This window comes from Papio anubis, chromosome 1, assembly GCF_008728515.1.
Source record: "Papio anubis isolate 15944 chromosome 1, Panubis1.0, whole genome shotgun sequence".
Classification (NCBI taxonomy): Eukaryota; Metazoa; Chordata; class Mammalia; order Primates; family Cercopithecidae; genus Papio; species Papio anubis.
Genome location: NC_044976.1, coordinates 145,269,156 through 145,296,776, shown reverse-complemented (window position 1 = coordinate 145,296,776; position 27,621 = coordinate 145,269,156). Strand labels below are relative to the sequence as shown.

At 35.4% G+C, this 27,621-nt stretch overlaps 1 protein-coding gene across 15 annotated transcripts in view; it reads right to left on the bottom strand.

Moving 5' to 3' along the window:
- Positions 1–27,621, bottom strand: part of ESRRG (estrogen related receptor gamma) — a 640,719-nt gene that overhangs the window by 46,910 nt on the left and 566,188 nt on the right. For all 15 annotated transcript variants that reach the window (XM_021931684.2, XM_003893108.5, XM_021931566.2 and 12 more), the window contains 2 exons: positions 17,184–17,294; positions 13,413–13,574 (listed from right to left, as the gene is read on the bottom strand). In XM_021931684.2, coding sequence (XP_021787376.1) covers positions 13,413–13,574; positions 17,184–17,294 — 273 coding nt within the window. The remainder of the gene's footprint in view (positions 1–13,412; positions 13,575–17,183; positions 17,295–27,621) is intronic.

Genomic DNA, 27,621 nt, shown 5'->3' with positions numbered 1-27,621 from the left:
GTTTAACTATTTGAAATCCAAATGGTTTCAGAACAACCATGTATATAGAGTTTGAAAACAGCATAAAAGCCCTTTCAGGCAGATTCTGGCTCTCAGTTTAGTCCACAGACTATGGCTGATAATCAGAACATGGGAATAAAGAGCCGCAGAACAGTCAATGCTGAAATACTAGGCCAGGAGGCGTGGTTGACATCTGACTTACATCACTCTCAAAACACTTCTTCAAGACTCTTGACTATGTGAGACAGAAGAATTAAAATTATGATCATGAATAGGCTGCAGAACAACAGTCTCGAAATACAATTTCAAAAAATATTTTGATAATGCATAAACCATGCATCATAGTCATAAAATACTCACAGAGACTGTCTCCCAAGAATAGCAGTGTTAGTAAAGCTTATCATATTGTAGGCTCTTAATATACACTTTGTTTAGTGCATAAATGAATAGGCATGAGCTTGCCACAAAAATATATTGCACATGGTATTTTTGTTGAGGAACTGAATATTACAAAATGTTTAGGAAAATGTCAAACTGAATTTATAAAGCTTATTTCCATATTCAGATGTCTCAAAAAATATCCTAGTTGATATTTTGTGATAACCTGGCTACCCATTCTCAGGCCATATAAAATGCACTCAACCATACAATATAGTACAGTTAGATTCAAATTAAATAATAAATAATTCTATTCTAACTATAAAAAATTGCCTTGGCAATTTGAGTTAAAGTTTCACGGCAAATACACAGACATGTTAAAACTCTCAGAGTATAAAGGGTCAGACAACCGATCGGGTTAATTAAAACCCGTGGATTATTCACAAGCTAATTTTAACCAAATGTTATGTACTGATCTGCCAGAAACAGTGTTTGTTCACAGATAGCATCAGTGCTTACATGGTACGTTCAAAGATGCTTCTATTTTGTGCAGAGAGATATAGTAGAGAGGCTGACTGAGATTTATTATTGGGGTGTGCCTTTAAAGCATCTTTAAATTCATGTTATTTTATCCTTCTGCTGTCTTTACTATTTAGCTCTGCATCAAGATCCTTGGCAGTTGTTCCAGCAACCAAATTCTCGACCACTTGGGCTGTTGGCCATGTTCCCCAATCACAAATCTCAGTCAGTCTCTCTACTACATCTCTCTGCACAAAATAGAGGGATTCTGAACCATATCTATAAATTAATAATCCTTCAGAAACAGGTTTGATCTGATATATTCACAGAGTATACCCAGGCTATATCAAATAACATAGGCCTATTGTTTATACTTTGTGATATATAATGTTTCAAATATACCAAAATAACTTTCCTAAAACATATTCACTGCTATTAATCTATCTTCAAGAAATATAACATATTGTCCACACAAGTGTGTGTGTGTGTGTGTGTGTGTATAAATAATGTGATATAGGAAAAAAGATGATAATTTTTAAATATCTAATACTCTGCATAAGCAGGTATAGTGTACTCTTTTCTAAAAAACTGTTAGGGATAATGATAAGTATAAATAGTGCACAACTGAGCATTAATAGACCTGAGTTTTAGTCTCAACTCTGTCTCTGACTAGCTTGTGACCTCATGCAGATCATTCAACTTTCTTGATCTTAAGTGTGTTTATCCATAAGTGAATGTGCAAGTAAAGTCATTTAACATTTGTTGAACATTTGAAATTATATGTCAAAGATTGGACTGGGCACTTTGCCTATGTTAGCTCATTGGATTATCTCAGATATCCATACAGTAGGTATTAATAACCCCAACTTATATATGGACAAACTGAGTTTATGGGATGTGGCAATACTAAGATTTGAATGAGGGTCTCTAACTACAAAGACAGTACATTGCTGACTTCAATATGGTGCCTCCCCTTAAAATATAAAGGTCTAGCAAATTATCTCTAAAGGCCATTCCAGCTCTATCATTCCAGAATTGACTTTTTGGGGAAAAGGATCTAGCTTTCATATTCCACATATTAGAAAACGGTGTTAGAAAGCTTCCTCTAGACATGCTTTTAAATAAACAATCATATTTTGAAAGTTTGGGAACATTTATTATAAAGCTCTCTCTTTTAGAATAACAGCAATTCACAGAAACAAAGCTGAGAAATCTGAAGTAATTCTTCTATGTTTTTCCCCAAAAGATGAATCTAGAAAACATTGCACTTGAAGCTCTGAGACTGCATTCCTCTTTTAGGTATACAAATCTGTGCTGAGGACACCCTGCCACTGACTGGGCTTTGCCATGACACAGACAAATCACAAGAGTAAGAGCAGCTTGACTTTTTTTCTTTTTTCCTAAAATGCTGACCATGTCAGGAAGAGTTAGTTTCTTCAGGAACTCACAGCTGCTCCTTCTCCCTCTCTCCCTCTGCAGCCCAGGCCACCATGTGCCCTGGCACAAACGTGCTGACTGGTGGAGGAGGCCCAGCACTTCAGGTAATTAATCCTTTCCTAATGTAGGTTAAGCAGGTGTGAAGCCTCCCTCATACAGAGAGGAGGTGGCTGCTCTTTGGAGACACCCCTAGTGTTACAGTATTTAATTGGGCTCAGATGGTTCTCAGAAACTGGGTAGGTGTGTTGCTGACCTGGACATTCAGTTTTCAACTTGCTTAAGCTAAATCCAGTTGATGAAATTGGTCCTTTCCCCTTCTGGGCTCCCTAATATTAACAATTTGTGGTTGCCAGAATAATGCCCATTCTGGCAATGAAAATGTAATTTCCTCATTGGAAGCAAAGTTATGTCATTAATGGAGACTAGCAGAGTTTAAGATTAAGTTGAATTGACTATTGCTCTCTGAATTATCAGGGATTGGGTTTATTCATTATATTTCTCTCCTTTCCCAAATACAATGCACTAGTAGTTTTAAATTCAAATGAAAATAATATTTTACTGCACCATAAGAGATCCAAGTGTACATAAAAAGCTAAAACAAAACCCCTACTTTGAGTTTACATACTTTGCATATCATCCCTGACACTTGCTATCGGAAAACAAAAACAAAAACAAAAAAACCTGGCAAAAATTAATATAAAAGTTGTGGACTACTCTAGAAACCAAAAATTTTGAAAGTGTGTTTTTTACTGGGGGAATAAAAGTTTTCTTCTGAAGAGTCACAGTAAAGTAGGTATAAACAAATGGAGGTGTTATGACCATTCAGCATGCAATATAGGACTCCTTAGACAGTTGCCAATGAGTGATTTTGGCAAGTTAAATTGGTTCTTCTAATTGAATTCTTCTAATTGAGGTTATTTATGATGACTGAATTGGGGAGGAAGCAGCATGATTTTAGTGAAATAATATTTCTATAAGTGTCTAGTGCTGTGGACACACTTGGTATGGTGTTAAGATATGTCATTTGAGGCCAAGCGCAGCACCTCAACCTGTAATCCCAGAACTTTGGGAGGCCGAGGTGAGTGGATTGTCTGAAGTCAGGAGTTTGAGGCCAACCTGGCCAATATGGTGAAACCCCTCCTCTACTAAAACCACAAAAATTAGCCGGACTTGGTGGCAGGTGCCTGTAATCCCACAGGCTGAAGCAGGAGAATCCTTTGAACCTAGGAGGCAGAGGTTGCAGTGAGCCAAGATTGTGCCACTGCACTCCAGCCTGGGCAACAAGAGTGACTCTGTCTCACACAAAGAAAAAGAAAAAGAAAAAAAAAATCTCATTTGAGCTGAGTGCAGTGGTTTATGCCTGTAATCTCAGCTACTTAGGAGGCTGAGGATGGAGGATTCTTAGAGCCCAGTAGTTCCAGGTTGCACTGAGCTATGATCACGCCACTGCATTCCAGCCTGGGTGACAGAACAAAACTCCATCTCTAAAAAAAAAAAAAAAACTAATTTGTAAAATGCCATTAATATCAATAGTTTGGGTCACTTTTGATATCAGTTAGTACAGCTTTCCTGTTAAATTTGTTGAAAATTAAAGAAAAGAGAATAATAAAAATGTATACTTAAAGGGAGAATAGTGCTTCGACTACATCTATGTGGACCCTTACTGGGATTAATAAGGAAAATTCATTGTTCACAAGAAAGAGGGAAATGAACAGCAAAGGAATTTGCTGTAGCTTTCGCCTTCCTCTTCTCCTTTCACTGCCCTTATAATCCCTCAACAGAGGTGATGCAACAGTCTATTAGATCTCAATATCAAAAATATTCCCTGATATTCCTCACACCTTTAATTCCTCCCCAAGTGTCCATATTGAGTTCAGTTCAACTCCGTTTCTCTTTTCTTCACCCACACCAGCACCATTGCCTTTTACACATCAAAACCACACTTTGTTTCTTGAACCTGGTGGTTACTTATTCACTGAACCTTGGTCTAACAAGGAGGTAGGCTGACTCAGTCACATAAAAGAACACAGCCAAGGCTGATATTCTTGGGGGAAAAAAAGCAGACAGATGAGCAAAGGTACATGGCTTTTCTCTACTGAGGTTTCTGATCCAAAATTATTTCAAATTCTCCTTCTAGTGGAAAAAGCTCTATCCTTTAAAACACATACTCGCTTCACTATAAATCACTAGCACTTTCAAGATGACAATTCTATTTTGTGTTTAAAGTGACTTGAATAGTTCTCTTCCAAAGTAATTAGGTTACTTTCCAGTTTTCATGAACTAATTTTTATAGGTACAAAGCTGGATTACCCAGCTATTATATGCACAAAATACAGTGTTATCATATCAGAAATTCTAAGTTCAGCTGAGTAATACAGGTTCCCTCTTAAAAAAAAAAAAAAAATTGTTTTAACCTGAATAGTTAAAACAATTTTAAGAAATCACTTCCCTGCCTGTTTAAAAAGTGCTTTAAATGACTATATTCTATAGAAAACTGTTTCTCAGATGCCTGATGTCTCCAGCTGCCACACAATTTATATCTCTTTCCTCTGCTCTTTGTTTTTCAGCCATTTTCCCTGAATGTCAAAGTCAATTTAGTGCATTTCACTTTGCTGAATAAATCAGAGGCGAAATCCTTGCTAAAAGTGAAAATTTGATTTGCTAAAAGGAGCTTAGGGCAACTATTAATCAATATATCCAGAGTGTCAAAGCCAAGGCCAGGATAGACACGCATTCATTTGGAGATTGGCTGAGGCAGATAAAGGGGGACGCAGGGGAAAAAGTGCAACCAGCCCACTGAAGGGAAGTGGGATTAGTGTTGGAGAGAGGGTCAAAAAGGAGCAAAGGGAAAACCAAAACATTCTATGCATTGTATTCTGCATTCCTCCCCCAACTTTTCTCTTAGAGGTGGAAAAAGCTTTTTTAATCAAGCATTTAAGCATATATGAATTACACTAATTATGCTAGCTTTTATATAACAATTTTCTCACAAGACCCACAAGGTTTTCTCTCTTTAACTTATCAAGCAGCTTAAGAATAACTAAAAAGTCAGAGGTAACAGCTCTATTAACAAAAAAGAAGAATGCCAGAAAACAAAATATGCCAGGTCTATAGGATATTGATATTTTGATAATCTTCAGGTAAGTTTCAGGAAATTTCAGTCTTCTAAAAGATTACAATACGTAGTGAACTGAATGATTGAGCTCATCCTATCACTTTATCGTTCAAAAGAGCTTAGCAATTACCATGAACTTGCCTTAAAATGATAACATATTTTAGGACATAGTACATATAGAAATCCTCAGTTCTCAGGAATTGCTTTCAAAAGTATTGGGAAATCTTTCTCTGTATAAAATAATTCAAAAGTTTCAATTTTAATCTTTTCAAAATGCAGTTCAACTCAGGGCATCTTCAGTTAAAACTTTCACTAGCACTTCACTGCCTTCAGAATAAAATTTGTTTTCCTTAGCATGAAATTGAAGGTTTTTCATGATGGCATCCTTGCAGATCTCCCCCGCCTCAAGTTACATCTTCTTCCCATGCTCCTCCTTCTAAGTCCCCATGTGACTCTGTAGGAGAGGACTATCATAGCCCTCGTCATTCAGTTATAGTTGTCAAATCATCTCTCTGAATCACCCACCACACTGTGAAGATCTTAAAAGCAGAATTTGTGCTGTATTAATGTGTGCATCCTTAGTGCACAGGGTCTGACATAGAGTTCATTAAATGCTTATGCATGGAAGGAAGCAAGGAAAGGGAGGCAAGAAGGAGGGAGGAAGAAACTAAGAAGAGACTGTTAAGTGGTAGAGCTAACATTTTGTATATGGTTGAAAGTCTTGCACAACTACTCACTTCTGCTCCAATTTACCTATAACTTTCAATCAGATTAATTCCCCGGTGATCTGAAGAGAGTCAGAGAGGGGGAGCATCCAATATTAGCAACCAATCATTTGAGAACTTTGCCAGCTCTTCACATGAGTGGCTAGTGATTGACTTGTTTTAGTAAAATTTGTAATCAGGAATCTTTAGGATACACTCTAGTACAAACACATTGATTTTTATTGATTTAAAGATGGGTTACACATTTCCTTTTAAATTCATTCTCCTTCCCTTTAATCTTTCATTTTTTAATATATAGATAAGATTTCCTGACAGGGCAAATATGTTACATTTGCCTTAATTTGTTATGAAACGGAGGTAGGTAATCTGGAACAAATGACAATGAACAAGAGAAAAGCAGACAAGGAATGAAAGAAAGATATAAGGAAGCCACTGTTAAAAAATCCAAAGCAAACCAAACCAAACCAAAACCAAAAAAAACACATTAAGTATACTATGTGCCTAAATTTCATTATCAACCGTGTGTGCCAAGGTTCCTGACTCTCAGGTTTACTCATCTATAAAATGAGACTAATAAGATTAAAACTTACCTACAGAATTGTTGTGGACATCACATAAAAGTTTATAAGGGCCTTTTTTAAACAATAAATAACTATGGAGATGTTAGTTATTTTTATATTTAAAGTTTAATCCCATGAAAAAAAATAAAGCTGAATAAATTCTGGAACTAATAAAGTTGTAAACCAAGTAGATGATCACAAATATATGCACACACATGTATATGTATTTATGCAGACATAGATCCATCATTCAGGGTAGATGTCATGTCATGCACATCTTTTAAATTTCCCATAGTATGAAGTGTAGTGTTAGATATACAGCAGACACTCAAATACTTAAATTGCATTCAGTGATTACTATGAAATAATTATTTCACTTTGATCACAGGTATACAAGAGCATGGTTAGGTATGGATGGCAAATATGTTCTGGGGAGTCCTGGAAACAAGCAAAAGCAATGCTGGACTGGAGATCATATGAGCACAGCATATTTAGTATGATGACAGAATTGTATATTAGGTCAAAAACAATGGCGTGAGTGGTGAGGACAAGCCTCTCTGAGCATTTTTCACAACTTCGGCTTGTCTCTTGAACTAGACCTCTGTCTAGGAAATCTAGCTACTCCTCTGTTGGTCTACGTTTTTGTTTCCAGCAAGGGTAGCTGCAGAAATTACAGTCCCTGAGTAATACTTCAGATTATTTTTTTCAAAACTTATTTCTCAACTTACTGGTTCCTGTTTCTACGCCATAGTTGTAACTTCAGAAACTATTAAATTGGTAAATTTTCAGTTGTTTTAAGCTTGACCAAAGAGGCTGGACTAAACCGTTTATACCCTAATGGTCCTGCCCATGTAGAATAAAATTATGACAATATCTACACAATGATTCTCTTGGTTAAATAAGCTTTTCTCCCCTCTCTAATAAAATTGATGTTTGTTCTGAATTTTTATAAATTGCTTTTATGAATACGAACGTTTTAGGTCACTTGGTTTTAATTGCAATGACAATCTATGGCAGTACCTTGAAAATAAAAATGAATAGTAAATTCTGTACATTTAGTTCATGCTTTATAATTTGAAAATTATTTATACATATAAATAATTTCCATATGCATTTTTTCCTCATTTGATTTCTATTTTAACTGATAGTGAGAGCAATTAAGTAACTTACAAAAAATTACTCAACCACAGCTCAAGTTTTCTGATTTTACTTTCAGAATTATTTGACATTTATTAATCACAACTACAGGTATACAGGTATATAAGTATCAGGTACATTAAAAATAACCTTTAAATATTTCATAATTGAATACTCTTTCTTTTCTTTTCTTTTCTTTTTTTTTTTTTTGAGATGGAGGCTTGCTCTTGTTACCCAGGCTGGAGTGCAGTGGCATGATCTCGGCTCACTGAGACCTCCGCCTCCTGGGTTCAAGTGATTCTCCTGCCTCAGCCTCCTGAGTAGCTGGGATTACAGGCACCCACCACCACGTCCGGCTAATTTTTGTACTTTTAGTAAAGACAGAGTTTAGCCATGTTGGGCAGGCTGGTCTCAAACTCCTGACCTCAGGTGATCCACCCGCCTCAGCCTCCCAAAGTGCTGCGATTACAGGCGTGAGCCACCGCGTCCAGCCCATAATTGAATATTCTCATTTTAAACAGTCTTATTAAGTGCCAAGGTTTTGGGTCTTATATTTAACTTTCTTCCACTTAACTAAAAGACTTAACTACTTCACAGTTCTAAAATCACTAGGTTACATACACAAAAGAAAAGTTAATCCTAAAAAAGGAGGCTGCAAGTGTTTTAATTCATTCATAGCAAAGTAGAAATATTTTAAGTCCATGTAAATTGAGTTATGGGATGGAGTAGAGGGTAGAAACTTAGAGCCAATTAAGAGTTTTGTGCTATGCATATTTTTAGTCAACGAATCAATAAATATTTATCAAGTGCCAATGATACAGATCCAAAACAGAATATAAGGTGTGACTAACATATGGTATAACTCACCTTTAGTCAACTATGTCCTGTGTCCTGCACATCAAACCTTAATCACACCCATATACACATAGAAACATAGTTTACATTATAAATGGAAACATAACATTAAATTCTTTCTACCACATTTTATTGTGCTTTTGCATGTATCCTAATCACTTAATGGTGCTACCATTTTAAGATGGGTATTTTAACCATCAATACCCAGTAATGAGTATTTTAAAAATGAAACCTCCATAATTTTGGTTGGTGGATGATATAATCTTAAAAATTGGGACTCTCTAAAATTTATTAGAACGATAAATACATCTTCAAGCAGCATCTTTAGCAATAAATATTTACACATGCCTGGCAATTCTTTTCCAAAGCTTATACCCTAAACATAGAAACAGTTTATCCATGTTCTTTATAGATTCCTTTCATTGCTAGAAAAGTCTAAATGCTTCTGAGAAAACTACAAAAAGCTAAGTCAATGAGCAATTTTTGATATGTTCTCCTAACGGAATGTTTTTATTTAAAAAAATGTTTCAGGGCAAATAGTAAATATTGGTTTCTATGGCTTAGATTTCTGTTTCTTATGTGGATACATATACTTAAAGACTCTTTTATTACATCATCTTCTTTATGTAGTTTTTTTTTTAGAGTTTAATATCTCCTGCCTCCAGTTAATAGGAAGAAAATTATAGGTATTTTTTTCTATTTGATATCATTACAATAGAGATCATTTGAAAAACGTAACTGAGGCCCCCAAACTTGAGCAAAGTCCTCCTTCAATGGGAAATTATTTAATTTGTCATGTTAAAAATAAACAAGCAGACCTGAAGATTTTCCATATTAAACAAAGACAATTTTTTTCTAAAATACATTCATTCATTTAATTGTTAAAATACCATTCTGTTCTTTTAAACTAAGTTGTCTGGCAAGATCCATAAATATATTTAAGCCACTTATATAGGTCAGCTAATATGGGTTATGCTTTTTAAAGCACCATCTGACTAAGCACATTCTGCATTTTGCTAACAAAGTTACAGTACATAATAATATTTTAATCAACCAGAAAGAACAATAATAGATCTGACTGTTGGGCTGATAATCGTCTTATCACACCCTGTGAAACCTAGCTCTAATATTTGACAGAGCCTCCATTACTTGGCAACCCATTCTAAAAAAGGCCAACAATGGAGAGGGAATGAAGTGGAGTGTGCAGTACCTCCGTATCTACATAAAAGAGATTAGAGGCGACAGCATTCCATTTTACAGCTCAATCATATTGTGTTAGCATGCGCTTATCCGAGCGCGGACGAAATTGAAAGAGAAATAAAAAAGAGTCAGGCAGATAGGAACCAGAAAAGCGAGGCATGAGCAATTTCCAAGGATATAAAAGGATGCTAATGGCTGGGCCCTGTCATTCTTAAAAAGGGCTATTAGGGCACCATCATCTGTTCTTGTGCCCTTATGCTCCTCCAACTAAAGTCAAGCATTTTCTAAAGCCCTTGTGATCTTTTTTCTTCTAGAGATAAAGTATAGTCATGTTTCATAACAACACACTTTCCCATTTATATGATTTATTAATGTAAGTCAACTAATTCTATTTAATGATAAAAAAAAAACCCATTCCATATGTATTTTCTTCAATATCTTCTTTTGTTGTATTCTTCACTTTCTTAAAAAGAAAGTGTGCAAAAGTACATTCGAAGCAGCACAGAAAAACTACTCATTTTAGATGATAAACTTCATTTTAAAAATATATATGTATGTGTATGGGTGTAATTACACAAACTGAGAACAGCATAAAGACAACAGGGGCTTGAATTTTAGTGTATTAAAAAATGACTTCACTTTAACATAAGCTTTACAAAAACAAAGAGTTTTAAAGTTAAGACCAAGACAGATGAAATTTCAGCTCTGATTTGGCTTTAATTCCAGCTATGACCCCAGTTATCAGGATTCATTCATGTTATTAAGAACATGATTTTACTTTTATCGAGGCAGAAATGTGACTTTAATCTTTACTTTCTCCAGCCTTTACTTCCCTGTCTCTCAGGCCATATAGCTGTAGTGTGGTCCTCTACTGACCAACCTCCTGAACTCAGGGTAAGGCAGCACACTTTGATATCAGAACACCCTTTCCTTCTACCTCAAGCACTGTATGGCATAGGTATTGTTAAATAAATGAATAAATAAATAAATAAATTTCTGCTAACTCTTGTTTTGCTAATCCCTTTCTGAAAAGCCAAGATATTCCTTGCAAACATTTAAAACACCCTCAGGGTATCACGAAAATCAGAGCTGTGAATCACCACTCCACAGTGAACTCTTCTGACATTTGCTATAGAGAGAGAATAACGTCAGTCCCCACCAATTCTAAGCCTCAGCTTAAGACTGAACCCATAATCGTACAGTACTTGTTTCCACCACTGGAAATGGTGTTACTCATAATTATTTAAAGTTGCTATCTTTACAAAAGTCACTAGAGCCCCTTTACTGTGACAAGTCCCTTTGTAAGTTGCCATTTCTACTTGGATGCACAGTCGGACCTGCATATTTATGACTGACTTTCCTTACTAGAAAATTCAAAAGAAATTGTTGACTTTTATTGGTCTTCATTATGTTTTATCTGTATGATATCAAAATATTGGCTTTACAAATCTCTTATTTCAGGTGGAACTTGAGCAGAACTCTCTGAAATAATGGGTGGTTTGGAACCATAGCGACACAGTTTTCCACGCTGTTGTTAATAACAACATTATCATCATTATCATTTTGAAATAGGTTTTTTAAATGCAATCAACTGGAGACTGAAATATCTTGATTCTACTCCAGCAAGCCACTCTGAAGGTACTGGATACGGCTGTGAATTTGTGCTAGTGTTTTTTACCTCTCTCTGCCTCAGATCTCCCTGTCTTTGAATTGAGATACCTGATTCGTGGGTTAGAACAGTGGTTTTCAATTTGGGGAGGCGCGTCAGGCTGGTGCGATTTTACCTCCTGGAGGACATTTGGCAGTGTATGAAGACAGTTTTGTTTCTCACAATTCAGGGGTGCTACTGGCATCTAGTGGGTACAAGCCATGGGTGCCGCTAAACCTCCTGCAATGAACAGGGCAGCTCCTCATGACAAAGAATTATCTAGTCCCAAATATCAATAGTGCCAAGACTGAGAAACCCTGGGTGAAAATAATGATATTTAAAATGTGTGTATACATATATCATAATGATATATTAATATAAATGATATATATCAATCATCTAAAAAAGTGTCTATGGACAGACACTTCAACGAATGTTAGTCTTGTTTCTTTTGTCTTTAAACCCTTCAATAATGCTTTCCTTACAAATAAGCTTTCATACACTGTTGAAGTAAATTCTGGCTGTTCCCACTGCCAAAGTCAACAATTGTCTTACATCTTGCAGTAAATCCTTTCTTTTTATTTTTCTAAAAGTCATACAGATGTGATTACAATCCAACAGCAATATCAAATAGCCACACGATCAAATTCTTATTCTTCTTTTAGATGTAGTAATCCTTGTGTAGGTGTCTTCTAAAGAATACACAAGTTCATCTATTTAACTAGTTTTGACTTAATTTGGGGGGCTTTATTAGCAAACAGTGTAAGACAAAGTAGCTGGTATAATACAGAGTGATGTTTAAATTAGTTTACAATTTGCTTGGCCTCATCTAGAACTGCAACGAACAAAGCCATTCAGAAATGTCAGCTGTGTTCCTAACCACTGTAACAAATTGTCGCCTGAACGCTGCACACCTAATGACTTCAAATTAGCTTCACTGCGATATCGCCTGACAGTTCGTTACGACTGTTAGCAACATAGCTGGCGTATCATGACCAATAAATTGGTTTCAGTGTGGGCTGGGAAAGGGACTTCCATCAATTTGATTAAAGAAATTACTGTAGCATTCAAAGCATAAAGACAAACTAGTTTAAGGAGACAGAAATAAGTTAACTGTACCAGAAAAACATTGCTCATCATTTGAAAACTTGTTTACAAACTATTTGAAAATTAAACTCCAAACAAATAAAAAATAATTCAAGTAGAATACTAAAATTGTCAAAACTTACAAGCATGTATACATTTTTTCGTATTACAGGATGGGTCAAGAAAAAAGAAGAGAAATATTTTTAAATGCTAACTTTAAATTACCATATAGGAAAAGTTACCATGTCCAATTAATATTTATTTTCACAATTTGTCTGTAAAGTTAAGATAAATATCTGATTGTAAACCAAAGCAAAGCTTGTGAATATGGCTAGCAATAGAATATAACTAGCCACTATGAACAAAACTAGTGATTCTTAGTTGGGAAAATAGTACATTAGGCTATCGCTGACAAAAACATTTTTTAAAGTGAAAAGAAAAAGTAGAAGTATTTGCTAGGAAAAAGGTAGGAATTTTGACAAAGCATAAAGAAATATTTTAAATTTATATTCTCATTAGCTTACACTGGCAGTAGTACCTGTACATATGAAAAACTAACAAGAACTCAAGGTGGTACCAATATAAAAAATATAAAATCGAAGGGATTCTATTAGGATATGCAAAGCTCTAAATTATGATTAAAAATAAACGTAAAGGTTTTTTTAAGTCCAAATGAGAAAACTTTGAATTTGCCCAAATATATATGCAACCTTTTCTTTTCTTTTTTTTTTTTTTTGTTTCAGAAAATGTACCTGGAATATGCTTCGCCCATCCAATGATAACCACCAACTCTCGGTCGGCCAAGTCACACAGTGTAGTGAGGGCTTTGATGTCACTGTCGGGGACGGTAGGGTCAGGCATGGCATAGATCTTCTCCGGTTCAGCCACCAACAAATGTGAGACAATCTTGTTATCTGCAGGATCAGACCAGAGCACTACAAGATCACTAGTAGTATCATCCCTCTTTTATAAACCTTAGAGTATTTTGTGTTTTGAAAAACAACCCAAATACCCTACAATAAACTCTAAATATGCCAATTATGGCTCAATAGGTATATATTAAACAGTGTGCAGGAAAACTCATAGCAAGACATATGCCACCGCATTCATGATAGAATGTAGTCTTCCTTTTTTTTTTTTTTTCTTCTTTGCTCTACCTGCTTTTGCTGGAATGAAACGTCTGTCCTGTGGTGAAAATTTTTATAGCAAACAGATAAGACAAGTTAGATGCTTTCTGGGTTTGTGCTTTGGTTCTTAAGTGGGATTTGGTGAAATAGATTAAATGGTATACAACAGCTTAAAATAAAACCCCAAGTAAACCACTGAAATATAGATCATAACACAGGAGGCAAAGAACTACTAATGCCCACAGTCATAATGGGCATGAAAGTCATTAATTGTCTTAATTCCTTTAAAGAAGAGTAAAGGTCAGAGCCCTTCTGCCTTGGTGAATTACTGACTATATAACTCTATCTCCGTGGGATGCATTAAATAGGAATTTCTTTTTTTCTCCCCCTCCCCACACACCCAGCCAATCTTCCAAATACAGCTAATATGTTTCCATAAAAATACTCCTCCTTAAATGTTACAGTCATTTTCTCTTCTGTATGTCAAATTCTTTAATCCTCTATTTTCATCAGTTGTCCTTAGTTCATTCTCTGGTTCAGATTTATCTGTCTGAAATTTGTGATATATGTTTTAAAAATCCTTCAAAAAATAAACACTAGAGACAAATGGAAAGCATCACATCAAATGTGTTTTATTGCTCAGGGGCATGTGAGAGTTTATGGAAGGGGCTGTAAAGTCTTGGTAACAGAATGATTTTTCTTGTTGGCCCTGTTTTCAATTTCTATATGTAGCTTAAGATTTTATACTTTCTCCTAAGTGAGGAGAAACAAACGGGTAAGAATAAACCCACATATTTAAATGTTCTATGTACTATTACTGTAGAAAACCAGGACTTTAAATGAGGTTCTTGTGAACACAGCCAAAGTTCCCAATGTGTTTACCAGACTATTTGCCTCTAAGTTTTTAACTTTTTTAAGCCAATATAAAAAGACTTCACGTAACTTAGAATTAAATATAGCATTCTTTTTATCTCCTTTCGTGAAAGATTGAGGTTTGTCCAAGCTATAATTAGCACTTTTTCCAACAAAATATTTAAACATTTATGAATATGGCTCACATATTAATTAAGCTTATTTCAAATAGACAACAGATAATATTCAATCATCATCAAATTGAGTAGGCAGATTTGGGAGGAAATATTCCCAAATACTATGTAGACTAGAAAAGAATTAAAAAATTAAATAGAGATTAATTTTTTTAATTCTTAATTTGGATTTTTGTTTGTATATGCTACAGAAACAACACTCTGTATTTTTAGTTATGCTTGGAAAAGTTTCAACTTTCATTGCTCTGACAATGCAACAAAACCTGTCAGCAACCACTAAATTCTCAGGATTAGAAGAAAATACAATAGTAAAGAGCATAAAAATATATCCAAAGGTAATCCTGACTCTAGTTTTTCTCAGTACAGGGAACATAGCACTCGCTTTATCCAAGTCAATGGATACTTGACATGAGAGGTCAGAGAAATTTGGTTGAAGCTTAGAAATTCCCATCATTCAGAAAATGGAATAGCCGGCAGCACTGTTTCTAGGTAAATCTTATTTAATGTTTCCCTAATTAGAATCAATAGAACCCAATTTTCATTCTCGGGCCTTTGTAGTACACAATCAGTCAGGGTCCAGAAATCTCCCCAGCCACTTTCTCAGCAAAGCTCAGGCACAGTCTCTTGACACTTATCTGACAGGATCTGAAAATTAAGTTTTATAAATGTTTGTTACAAAAACACACTAATTGGATGGACTAAGGAAAATTAACACAGAGGCCTTTAGATAATGAGTAATGATTTATTAGGAGTCCTCTTTATCTCAGACAAATGGAGCTCACTGAAATTGCTGTAATCTTCTTAAAGGTACTTGACAAGCCACTTCCCAATTTCTCAGGTTTACGAAGAAAACCATAGATGTTTCTCTATCACTTCAACTTACACATGGGCTGGTGCTCATCTTTCTTTCAGTAGAGGCAATTATCAATGGTTTCAGTCAATGTTTGTATAAAATAAATGAGAAGCGGGCAGTCTGTATATTAGTGAATTCAGGAAAACTAAACCTCTAATGAAATTAAGCATTAGTGTTTATTGCATTTTATTGTATTATCAGAGAGTTTTTTATTATAATGTGCAAAATCTGCTTAATGTAGTCCTCGATTGTATTTGCAGAATGCCAAACAGCTTATGCAGGCTGAGGAGAAGATGCCAGATTGGACAATTGAAGGTATAATCAACATAATGTTTTTTGGAAAGGCAAAAGGGAACTATGCCATATGTTCACTTAAGCTTTAATTTTATGTAAAACTGGTTGTTTTTCCTTTGACATAGCTAAAATGTCCTTTCATTTACAGTTCAGGGTCTGTTTTATTTATTTAACATATTCCCATATGCTCACGCATGTATGATGCACAGCAGTGACCCCTCCTGGAGAATCTGAATTAGAAGTGGACACCTTTGCTTCCCTTGAAGGCAGATCAAAAATTACCCATGTCTTTCCTAGAACTGCTACAGATGCATTTTCTTCTGGTGAGTGCTGGTTGTGTCTTCTTAGACAAATACAGCTAAATTTGAAAACTGTTTCCACCAAAGCACTCCTCCATGCCCAGTAGGATCCCTATTCATAAACATCTGAAAACGCTAGTTCTGTTGCACTACAACTACTAACTGATTTTCAGAAAATGGGATACAGTGATTGCCTCAATCTATATTCCAACTCTTTTTAGTTAATGGCAAAAAGCAGGGGGCTTGCATTTCAGCAATGTACCAGTCATCCTTTCAAATTGCAGCTTGGCTCCATAAAACCATGAGCTCTTTAAAAACAATGCATACCGTACATAAGGGCACCTCAGATGGAACCAGCAACCTATGCTTGTTATTAGCAGTGCCCATTCTTGTTTTAATCTATTGCTAGCTAGTGTGTTAACCTTCTATAGCTCCAAATTAATGAGGCCCCTAATGTATTTTCATTGGGAGGTTGAGCAGTCAAACTCATTTAGTTAGTGAAAACTACAAAAATCACTTTCTTGTGAAATCTGAATCTAACAGCTCCAATGAACTAATGATCACAGTATGATCCATTTTATGTACCTCTGCAAATAAAGATAACCAGTAAATGTAAAAGTCACACTATATAAGCTATGCATTAATATGCTTATGCTTCCACAAAATGACTAGGTAAAAAAAGGCTGGAGAGAGAAAACCACAGATATCGCTAAAAGAAAAAAACAAGATAATAAGTGAGTTCCTGTCGCTCCTCACAGACAATCCTTGGGAATAGAGCCACCGTTCTCCAACAAAGAGAAGTCTCCTTGGAGTCAGTAGGGATGGGCATGCCAAAGCTGATGTACATAGAGCCAACTGGGAGGATTTCATGTTCTGGGAAGCCAGACACATCTGCTGTACTTACATGGCTTTTTGGCTGGCTGAACCAGCTGAGGGTTCAGGTATGGGCTGTTCTCCGCATCTATTCTGCGCTTGTACTTCTGCCGACCTCCACGTACTCTGTCAAGACGCACCCCTGTGAGCAAAGACAGGCAGCAGCTTACTATTAAGGTAGCTATGTTTGAGACCAATCAAATACATAGACAGTATCCCCCAAGGGCACATAGTTGACAAACAGTAGAATGCTGAATGAACCAGGAGTACTCAAATAATGTAAATCAGTGGTGGCTAAATCAAAATTGCCAGAGGTTGAAAACCAAATCTACAAGTAGATGACAGATCCAAAAGACATTTATGCAAAGCCACCAAGGTCACTATTTGCACATCAAAGAAAAGGCAGATTTCCATGTAGATTAATACAAAGAAGCCGCTATTTGGTGCTAGTACAGTTTCTTATATTAAAGACACTCGCATTTAGTATCCTCTTCATCAGTCAGCCCTGAAAGCTCAATGTGTAGCACTAAGTAGACCAAGAGCTATCCAACTTTCCTCCAGTCTGCCAGAGGCCTCAGTGTGGACCTGTGGAATTGAGCTGAATAAAGAGCACCTATGTGCTGGGGAGGAGGGAGGCTGGAATTACACTACACAAGATTCAGTCCTGAGAGACACAAAAATTGTTCCATATCAAAATGTCAATATGTCGCTGAAGGGGAGTGTTATTTACATTTTGGCACAAATTTGTATTTCCTCTCATATGTGAGAAAACTGAGAGCAGGTTTGGGCTGAACACAGGATAGAAAGAGGAGCTTCCCGGCCAGGTGCGGTGGCTCATGCCTGTAATACCAGCACTTTGGGAGGCTGAGGAGGGTGGATTACCTGAGGTCGAGAGTTCAAGACCAGCCTGACCAACATGGAGAAACCCCATCTGAACTAAAAATACAAAATTAGCCGAGTGTGGTGGTGCATGCCTGTAATCTCAGCTACTCGGGAGTCTGAGGCAGGATAGTTGCTTGAACCTGGGAGGCGGAGGTTGCAGTGAGCTGAGATTGCGCCACTGCACTCCAGCCTGGGTGACAGAGTGAAACTCTGTGAAAGTAAGAAAGGAAGAAAGGAAGAAAGAGAAGGGAAGGGAAGGGAAGGGAAGGGAAGGGAAGGGAAGGAAAAGAAGAGCTTCCCAAAGAATTTGGAATGCTTGGATATCAAAGGAAGGGTATGTTAATAGGAGAGAGCTAAATGGTGAAGTTGGAAAGTGGGCAAAAGTAAACTGGGAGGAATAGAACTTTTTCCAAATAGTGATTGGTTGGGTCAAGATTCAAAGGGGATTTTCTGGCAGTGGATTTAAAAGATTAAGGAAAAAGCCAAGGGAATGAATGGGATTGCAAATATAGGAAAATTTCAATAATATCAGGAAGTGATAGGGAAGAGCTTGTTAATCCAGGTTCCAGCCTGTAATTGTAAAGTTTAGCACAGGACCATATAAATCCCTACCAAATATGGGGATGATTACTTGGGAGCAGAAGTGAGGAGACACTCTTTTGCAGTATTACGTTGTACCTTAATTGATGTAACAATGTAAAATTATCTATTAAGAAGTTCAATCATGTAATTAATAGTACATATTTTGACATTTCTCAAACTGTTTAGGAAATAGATCTGGTTTAACAGCATCATTCAGTATTACTATTTTATTTAAGCCCTCTCAGAGCCATTAGTAGGCGATGGGCTCTGTAAAACTCTAAGAGGAAGCTACATAGCACATGCAATGTTTCGCAAACCAATTGAACCAGAGCTCCCGTTTTTGGGAATACTGATTAATGTCATGCAGAATACGTGAGCTGTGGGTTATCTGAGTTACATGAAACTATTTGGGAAAAGCAGATCTATTTCTATGTGAATATTTACAGTGAATGTATTACTCAAATATTAAAGATTATTAGGAAAACAATTTTTAATATTATCTTAATAATACTACTTTAAGAATTGGTTATCTTTTAGCAGAACACACAAATAGTTGGTTATAGATAAAGCCTGAATTGTCATATTGAAACCTCAGAATATAGTATAAATAAAATCAGGAGACAACTTTGAGAAAAGTTAAATAGGTTAAACAAACAAATATCAAAAACCAAAGAAGTTAGGTAAGGTTATTAAGCATTCACTGAAAATTGCCACGCATGTTGGTCACAAAGAAGTTATATTTCTTTATTGCTGCTTTTAAAGCACTTCATGCCTACAGCAGATATGTTCCTTTGTTCATCTAATTCCTAATATTCTATTTTTATTGCATCTATATTTAATAAAGTTTAATGCCTTCTACTTCTCTCCACTTTCATCATGATTTATTTTTTTTTCATCTCTTTCTCTTCAAACTTTTCTTCAGAATATTTTCCCAGTTGAAGGTGACCACATTTTATCTGGTCATCGAAGATACATTCAAATCTGTTTCATTACAAGAATTTTGAAAATTCAAAATCTTACTAGAAAATCAAAAGCATATGACACGAATTATATCCTCACATGTTTGTCATCCAATTCCAACCCAATGAGAACATTTAATCTGATATTATTAGAAGTGTGAAGAGAAGGCAGGGAGAGAGAGAAAAAAAGAATGACAGGCAAAAGCTAAAGAGAGAGAGAACATTTTGTGGACATCTCTAAAATTGTTAGAGCCAAGAAAGCTGACAGAATAAATCTTGATTGGGTTTGTAGACTCCCTAAATTTGCTTTTCATGCTTGTCAAGGAATGTATTCACCATTAACAATATGTCCTCATCTATTGAACAAATCACTACATATTCTCCAACCCAGAAGTCAGAGCTAGTGAATTTGTGACAATGGAGTTTTGTCCATCATGAAGATCTGTGGGAAAAGACCACGGCTGAGTAACTTGATTCAAGATCCTGGTGGAAAACAATTCGGACCTACAGTTATATCACTTTAAAACTATCAAGTAGTTTAGCCAATGGGGCTAAGACTACAGAGGAAGTGCAACAGTGAAAACTAGCTATTACACATTATGAAGAAAAAAATACACATCATAGATTGACAGGGTTTTTATTATGTATTATGGATTATTAGGCTGAGGCGGGTGGATCACTTGAGGTCAGGAGTTCGAGACCATTCTGGCCAACATGGCGAGACCTCTTCTCTACTAAAAATACAAAATTTAGCTGGGTGTGGTGGTGGGCGCCTGTAATCCCAAGTACTCAGGAGACTGAGGTAGGAGAATTGCTTAAACCTGAGAGGCAGAGGTTACAGTGAACCAAGATCACACCATTGCACTCCAACCTGGGCAACAAGAGCGAAACTCCATCTCAAAAAATGAACAAACAAACAAACAAGCAAACATAAAACAAACAAAAAGTATTATCAAATACATTCCATTACTATGCAATTCTCTTTCAACTTCAAAAGGTGACTATAGAAAAATTCATAGTACCTATTTCATGCCTCACAAATCTAAGGGAGTGCTCTCTCATGTCCCCCACATCCCTTCCGGTGTATGTGTAGATCAGTAACTATCTATCCATTCACTCATACATTTGCCTCATCCTTCCCATCTATCCATTCATTCATCCTAGCTATACACCTATCCAGTGAAAAACCTTTCACATAAGTCCTGATTTTACACTTTATTTCCTAAAATAAAGACTAGATAATGCATTCTTTTATGATTTGTAATTTTATTTATATGATACTAGAAACAAGATTAGTTATTGATACTCATAAAAACAGATTACATAATTATATAGTAAAAATTGATAGGGACTCCACATGCAGTATTATTCTCATCAAGTTTAGATAGCGATTAATGGTCAATATATTTTAAAGGATCATAATAACTGATACTTGTGATTTTTCATTCCCTGTCAAAATCAGGCAAATATTTCCAACTTCAATTTTTTCAATTCAAGTAGAAAACATTTATACTGTTTTTAACTGATTTTCAAAATCTGGAAAAATCTGTCTTTTATGCATTGTCTAGTGGGATGATGATCTTATTATTAGTATCATTTGGTTTAGCTGACTTCATGCTTGGTGAAGTGTTTGAACCAAAATCCTAGTAACAGACAGATGCAACTACTTCCACATCATACTGAAAGTAATCATCAATTTATTTAGTTACATTGGGGGGAAATACCCAGTAAAACCAGTTTTTCTCCCCAGGACAATCATATAAAAACCTACACACAAGGGACATAGCTCTAAAAGTTAAAACCGTCCAAAATATGTATTCAAACATGTGGACAAAGCCTCTTTAATTGTGCAACTTTGAAAAAAGGTTTATTCATGTAAATCATAATACATGCACTTAAATTCAATAATGTTATTTTGAATGGTCAGATAAAACAATACTGTATAGACATCATGAAGATATCTGTATATTTTCAACATAATTTTATTTTTAATGATTTTTCCAGAAAAACGAATTTTTAAAAATTAAAGACACCAATACAATTAAAGCACCATGTCATAAATGAGGCAGGATCTCAGAAAATCAAACATTAAATTATAAAAAGCACGTCTCATAATTTTTAGAAAAGTCAATGGAAAACAAACTCTGGATAATTAGGATACTGCATTTCTTATTAAAAAGCAAATTTTATAGTGATAAAAGGTACATTGCAAAGGACAGAAATATTTAACCGAAAAGTAATGTTATGAAGTTTAAAATATTCTGAGTCAAAAACATTGAATGACGATTCTATCTCTATCACCATTCCCTGGACATAGACTTAAGTCATGATTTCTCATTAGTAGAAATAAATGCAAATAATACGTTGAGTTAAAAATAAACACAAATTGAATAAAAAATGAGGAGAGGCCAGAGAAAGAGAAATGTAATATAAATTACCAAATAAGATTATTTTTATGTAATTGTTTGTAACTATCCTTAATTTATAGTAACTTTGTTATATGCTCTGGCCTAAAATGTTTAGCCTGGCATACATCAAAATGAAGGATAACTAATAATTAATCGTTAAATCCCTATGAGCTTGGTCCGTTGTCTGCAATCATGATTTTGTGAAGATTAAAGTTTCCCTTATTAATGTTTTCAACTGCAATAACATAATACTTTATCTTAAGTCCTTCATCTTAAATATTATGCAAAGAATATGTCAAAGCAAATAAAGCATAGTTTGCAAGTCAGAATGGTTCAGTTCTTTGTCTGGCTCTTTCCATAACTATTTCTGCAAACTTTGATGAGTCTCTTAACTTATTTGCTTTGCCAAATATAAGATGGATATAAACAGCATATCCTCCATGATGTTTTCCTCTGATAATCCAATAACATTATATTATGGTTATTACACGAATGCACTTAAAAATATTTTATAAATCTTAAAATGCCAAGATCATTTATTGAACATCTATCTGCATAGAGTGTTACAATCTATCCCATCTCAATTCTGTAGGTAAACAGATTTGAGATATGATGGAATGATAAAATAACTTTAAGGATAACAGCCAAATGATAATACTATTTGATGTCTAAGTGATTTATAGAAATATCTAGTATCACATTTTATTTCCTGCCCACTCCTGTCACTAATAATATCATTTAGATTGTGATTATTTTAGAAGATACACAGAAACAAATCAAAATTCTATTTTTTAAAAAAGATGCTTTTCCTGAGTTTAGCTGTAAGTACACAATACAAAATTAAACAGAGAACTTATAACTATCTAATTAAACTAATACATTTAAAATATTCAAACTAACCATTTTAGCAGAAACAAACAACAATAATACTTATGATCAGAACCTGGGAAATCCAGATTTGTCAGAAACAAACAACAATGTAATCCAAATATTTCCACTAAAGGTGGCAAAGCCTGTCTCTGTATACCTTTTCAATCTTAAACACAAACAATTTCTGTTTGTACTCCACTTGAAAACCACTTTTGAAGAAGTTTAAAAATAAGATTTATCCCAGGAAATAAAATACCCACAATGTTCAATGTTTGACAGGATTGGAAGTTAATTAAGGCAATTAGATTTTCTATTCAAGTGTAGACTGCCATTATCTATTTTTTAAACAGAAGATTTTATTAGTTGGCATTACCTACCTAACGGAATGTTTCACATTGTTTCTTCTTTCAAATACTGCATTTGCCTACTTTGCCGCAAGGGAATTACAAATCTTATACATTGTCAGAATTTACAAAATTGAGAAAGCAAGAGTAGGGCAAGGAGGAAAAAAAATGGTGTGAGGTAAATAAACACCAATAGAAGTAAAACAGTTCAGCCCAAGGTCTTCTTAGGTCAGCTAATTTTGAGACTACATGCTATGCCCAAATGCAAATTTTTATAGTATTCTGTAGTCCAAAGTCAAAAGTATTTTTCACATCTTTAATAGCACAAAGTCAGAGGCATTTCACAGGATACAAAAAAATCTTCCCTTCAGAGAATTACACAAGGATACTCTAGCCTACCTTCCCAATTTCAAGATAACACATTTATTATGTTGTTCTCAAATAAAAGTTTGCTGAAAAGCATTAATTATATAGACCCCTGGAATACTTAAGATAGATGCAAATATTCATATTAAAATAATAATAATTTTGAAAAGACAGCTAATGAATACTACAATAAGTAAACTGTTGTGTTACATAAATGTTATCAAACATAGATTGCAGTTGAGTATTGGGAGCAGACTGGAAAGGCAGGACTTCTGAAACAATAAGGTAAAGGGGACAGGAAGTTTTTCCTGCACTACATGTCTTCCGGATACAGTAGTTCACTTTGCTGCCCAAAGCCACCTCCCTCCTTCCCTTGGGAAAGAGAAATATCCAACAACGCCCTTCAATTCTCCTGATATTTCTATGAGGGAATCATCATAAACAGAGAAAACACCCCTAGAGGAGTGACAGGAAAAGAAGCAAAGGCAGATTAGCAGTATCAGACACAGCCGTGGCAATTTTAGTGCCAGCCTCTGATGGGGTTCTCCTTCGGGTCAATATCCTGAGAGAGTGTACCAGTTTAACCTAGAGTAGCTGTGCATATTCACAGGCTTCTCAGTAAGAGGAGTAGTGACAATTATTTGTATATTCACACGTATACTCCAAGGAGGATCTAAGCATATTAAATTCTTGAGGATCATATAAGATAATTAAAGAAACCAACCAGCATATTGCCTCTTCTCAAAATAGGTTATGATATTGTTAAATATAGTTCATTATTTAGCCTCTTTCTTTCTATTTCAACAGTCTTTAACTCATCATACCTATGCCTCTCTATCAAGCAATGTCTTCGTTGCTAAATGAATTAATCAATTTGTGCATGAAGTATCCTGGGACAAACCAAAATAGTGGCCAGTGACTAGCAGTCATTGGTTATGGAGAACTTATCATGTGCTAGGTAATGGCTTAATGACTTAATGCATATTAACACATTTAATCCTTATAGCAATCCTATGAGGGAGGTGCTATTATCATCCCATTTTACAGATGAGAAAACCGGAACTAGTAAGAGGCAGAAACAGGAACGAAAGGGGGAGAATGGCTGCAGAACTCACGTTCTTAAGCACTGTATTTAAACTGCTTCTCTGCCATCAAAGTCTGTTTTTGGAAAAGAGCATTTGGTATATATTCCAAAAGCAGAAACACAGGCAGATGAAAACCAATTATGGAGGTAGACAATACCTGCATCATGATATGGGGCACATAGAAAAGGTAGGCACGATGATGAACTAGCAGGAGGAAAAAATAATGAACACTTACTCAAAAGGCCTAGTTGATTTTGTATCTATCACTTTATAAGGTAATTTCACCTTTAAAAGTTTACAGCTATGAGACTGTGAACAAATCAAAAGTGATAAAAAGATTCCATTCCTCCTTTTTTCCACTGGGGCAGGGACTGAGGGATATTAATTTCCCTGCTCCTGGTCTTCACTGCAACTTAGACAAGGTGTGTTTTTCAAGGGCCAGGGAGGCAGAGCCACCTTCCAGTTGAATTTTACAGTTCAGGAGGGAATCCCATAGAGTCAATTTTCTACTAAACTCCCCCAGCCAATGATTACATTTACTTTTGCTAGAATATTATGACCACAATTCAGAAACTTTGGAAACTGCTTGGCTGCATGTAGAAACATTAAAATGTCTGATGATATAAGAGAAAAATCACACGGAGAGAAAATGCATATCCATTAGGCTGACTTTTTTTTTTTTTTTTTTTTAACAGAGTCCTCAGTCACTAAAAGAGATAAAAGCCATGACTCACATTAAAGCTTCCTTGCTCTACAGATGAATTAACAATTAGCAAGGGGAAGTCTTTCATTTTGGTCTCCTGATAGCTATCTGGACTATTAAACATGTGAGGCTTGCATAGGAAATTACAAAGGCTTCCCTCCATTTCAGATTCAAGTTGCATCCAAAATACAGTTGTGGATTCCTGTGCATAGGACACAACCCCAAAGAAGTCTCTTCTTCTATTTTTTCCCCTCCACAATGTGATTGACTGCTCTTGGCTGCTTCTGGGGATCATGTGCTAAATTTATAATCTGCATTGGAGCTGAGATTGCAATGACAGAAATCAGAAATAATCATAAACAAAATATTTAACAGGAGAAATGTTGTTCTACCAGGGGTAAAGTTGCTTCATCTGAAGCATGGAGCCCTAATCTATGACACATACAAGTACAAATTATGTCATCTGCAACAGGTGACAAGTTTTAATTGAATGTCTTCTGTCTGCAATTCTGACAAAAGGTGAATGGAAATAAATGAGTCTGGCAAGACAGCCCTGAGCCTTACAATACCCAATATCTCATTATTTTTAAACAGCTATCTATAAACTGATGCTGACAAGCCTTGAACCTTTTATTTCTGCTCAAGAGGAGGTGGCTGTGAAGGGGGAAAAAAAGAAAGAAAGAAAAGGGGCATCCAGAACATTACATTAAACATGCAATACCTACCATTATCACTTCCCCAATGTAATTAAAGGAAATCTCCTATTCAAAAGGCACTATTTCTTACTTCCCTTGATGTCAGAGAGAGAGAGAGAGAGAACGAGAATGGGAGGATGCTTGGTTTGCATTCGCTAAACATAGGGATTTTCTTTAAAGAAAAAAGGAAAATCTTCCCTTTCCTTCTTTTTGCCTGTTAAAAATTTCAAAAACTATTGAAAAAATATACTACTATGGTTCATGCCTATCTAAACCATATTTTACCTTGTTATTATTTAAGATGGGTAAATCTTCTCTTTATCCTTTTCAATATTGCTTTCTCATATGAATAAAGTTATGAAATCATGGGTAAAGACATGAAATGGGATTGTATATCAACATCAGGAAAAGTGATTCTACTAATTCACAATTAAATGTGACACTGGCAGCAATAAGTTTAACCCAATAATAATAGTAATAACAGTGCACAGCACCCCATGGGGATGCTCTGTATAAACAGAAGCACAAATATTATTTATGCAAAATTCAATGCCCTATAAAATGAATTAAATATGAAATCAACCAAGCAGGTTTACAAGTTGCTGGGTTGAGAGCCCACAGTCACTTTGGTTCATTTGATGGAAATGAATATAGTGGAATATAGTAGAGTCTAACGATCAAAAAAGCAGACATGGATTTAAAATATAGATTTCTTTTTTTTTAGGAAAGGAAATAGATGACAGAAAAAGGTGCCATATGAGCCTGGAGGGCATTTGGTTTCAGCATATGTGAATCTAGATCATATGGGCAACTTAGGAAGAGCCTATGAAGCTCAGAGAGGAGCTTATGGAAATTCTAATAGGGGAAAACTTTATCTCCCGGCCAATGTGCTAGTAATTCACTAAAGACAATAAAATGTATTACCAGACTCGAGCAGAAATCCTGAGTGTCAATTATAAGATACCAAAGAGAGGCATGATGTTTGCTAATATTTCTCTGGTGATCATTATAATTTGGCAAAGTTGAAATTCAAAATAAAGTAAATCTAGTATAAAGAATATGGTATATGTTCCTAGATCATGTGTAAAGAGAATTATACCTCTTTAGGAAAAAAAGTTTCCTCTTGGGAAAAGATTAGTTCAATAGAGATTAAATGTAAATACAATACAAGCGAGAGATTTCTTGTTACACTGTGACACTTCTTATTTCTTGTGCACTGGCAGCAATAAGTTTAACACAGTCATGGTGGTAATAACAGTGCATAGCACCCCCATGGGAATGTTCTGTGTAAAAGAAGCCCCAAATATTATTTATTCAGCATGCAATACCCTGTAAAAAAATAACTAAATATAAAATTAAGCAAGTCACAGTCACTCTGTTTATTCAATAGAGAGAAATAAAGTGGAGTCTAATGACTCCATTGTAAGTCTGAGTAGAATAAACAAGAAGTAATGAAGGAACATGAAAAAGGAGTTAGAAGGGTGCTCTAAAATGGGTTGATTCACAGTCTGATATGAAATCAAGAGAATAGAGTGGTTTCCATCCCCTTCTCAACCAACTCTATATACCATTATT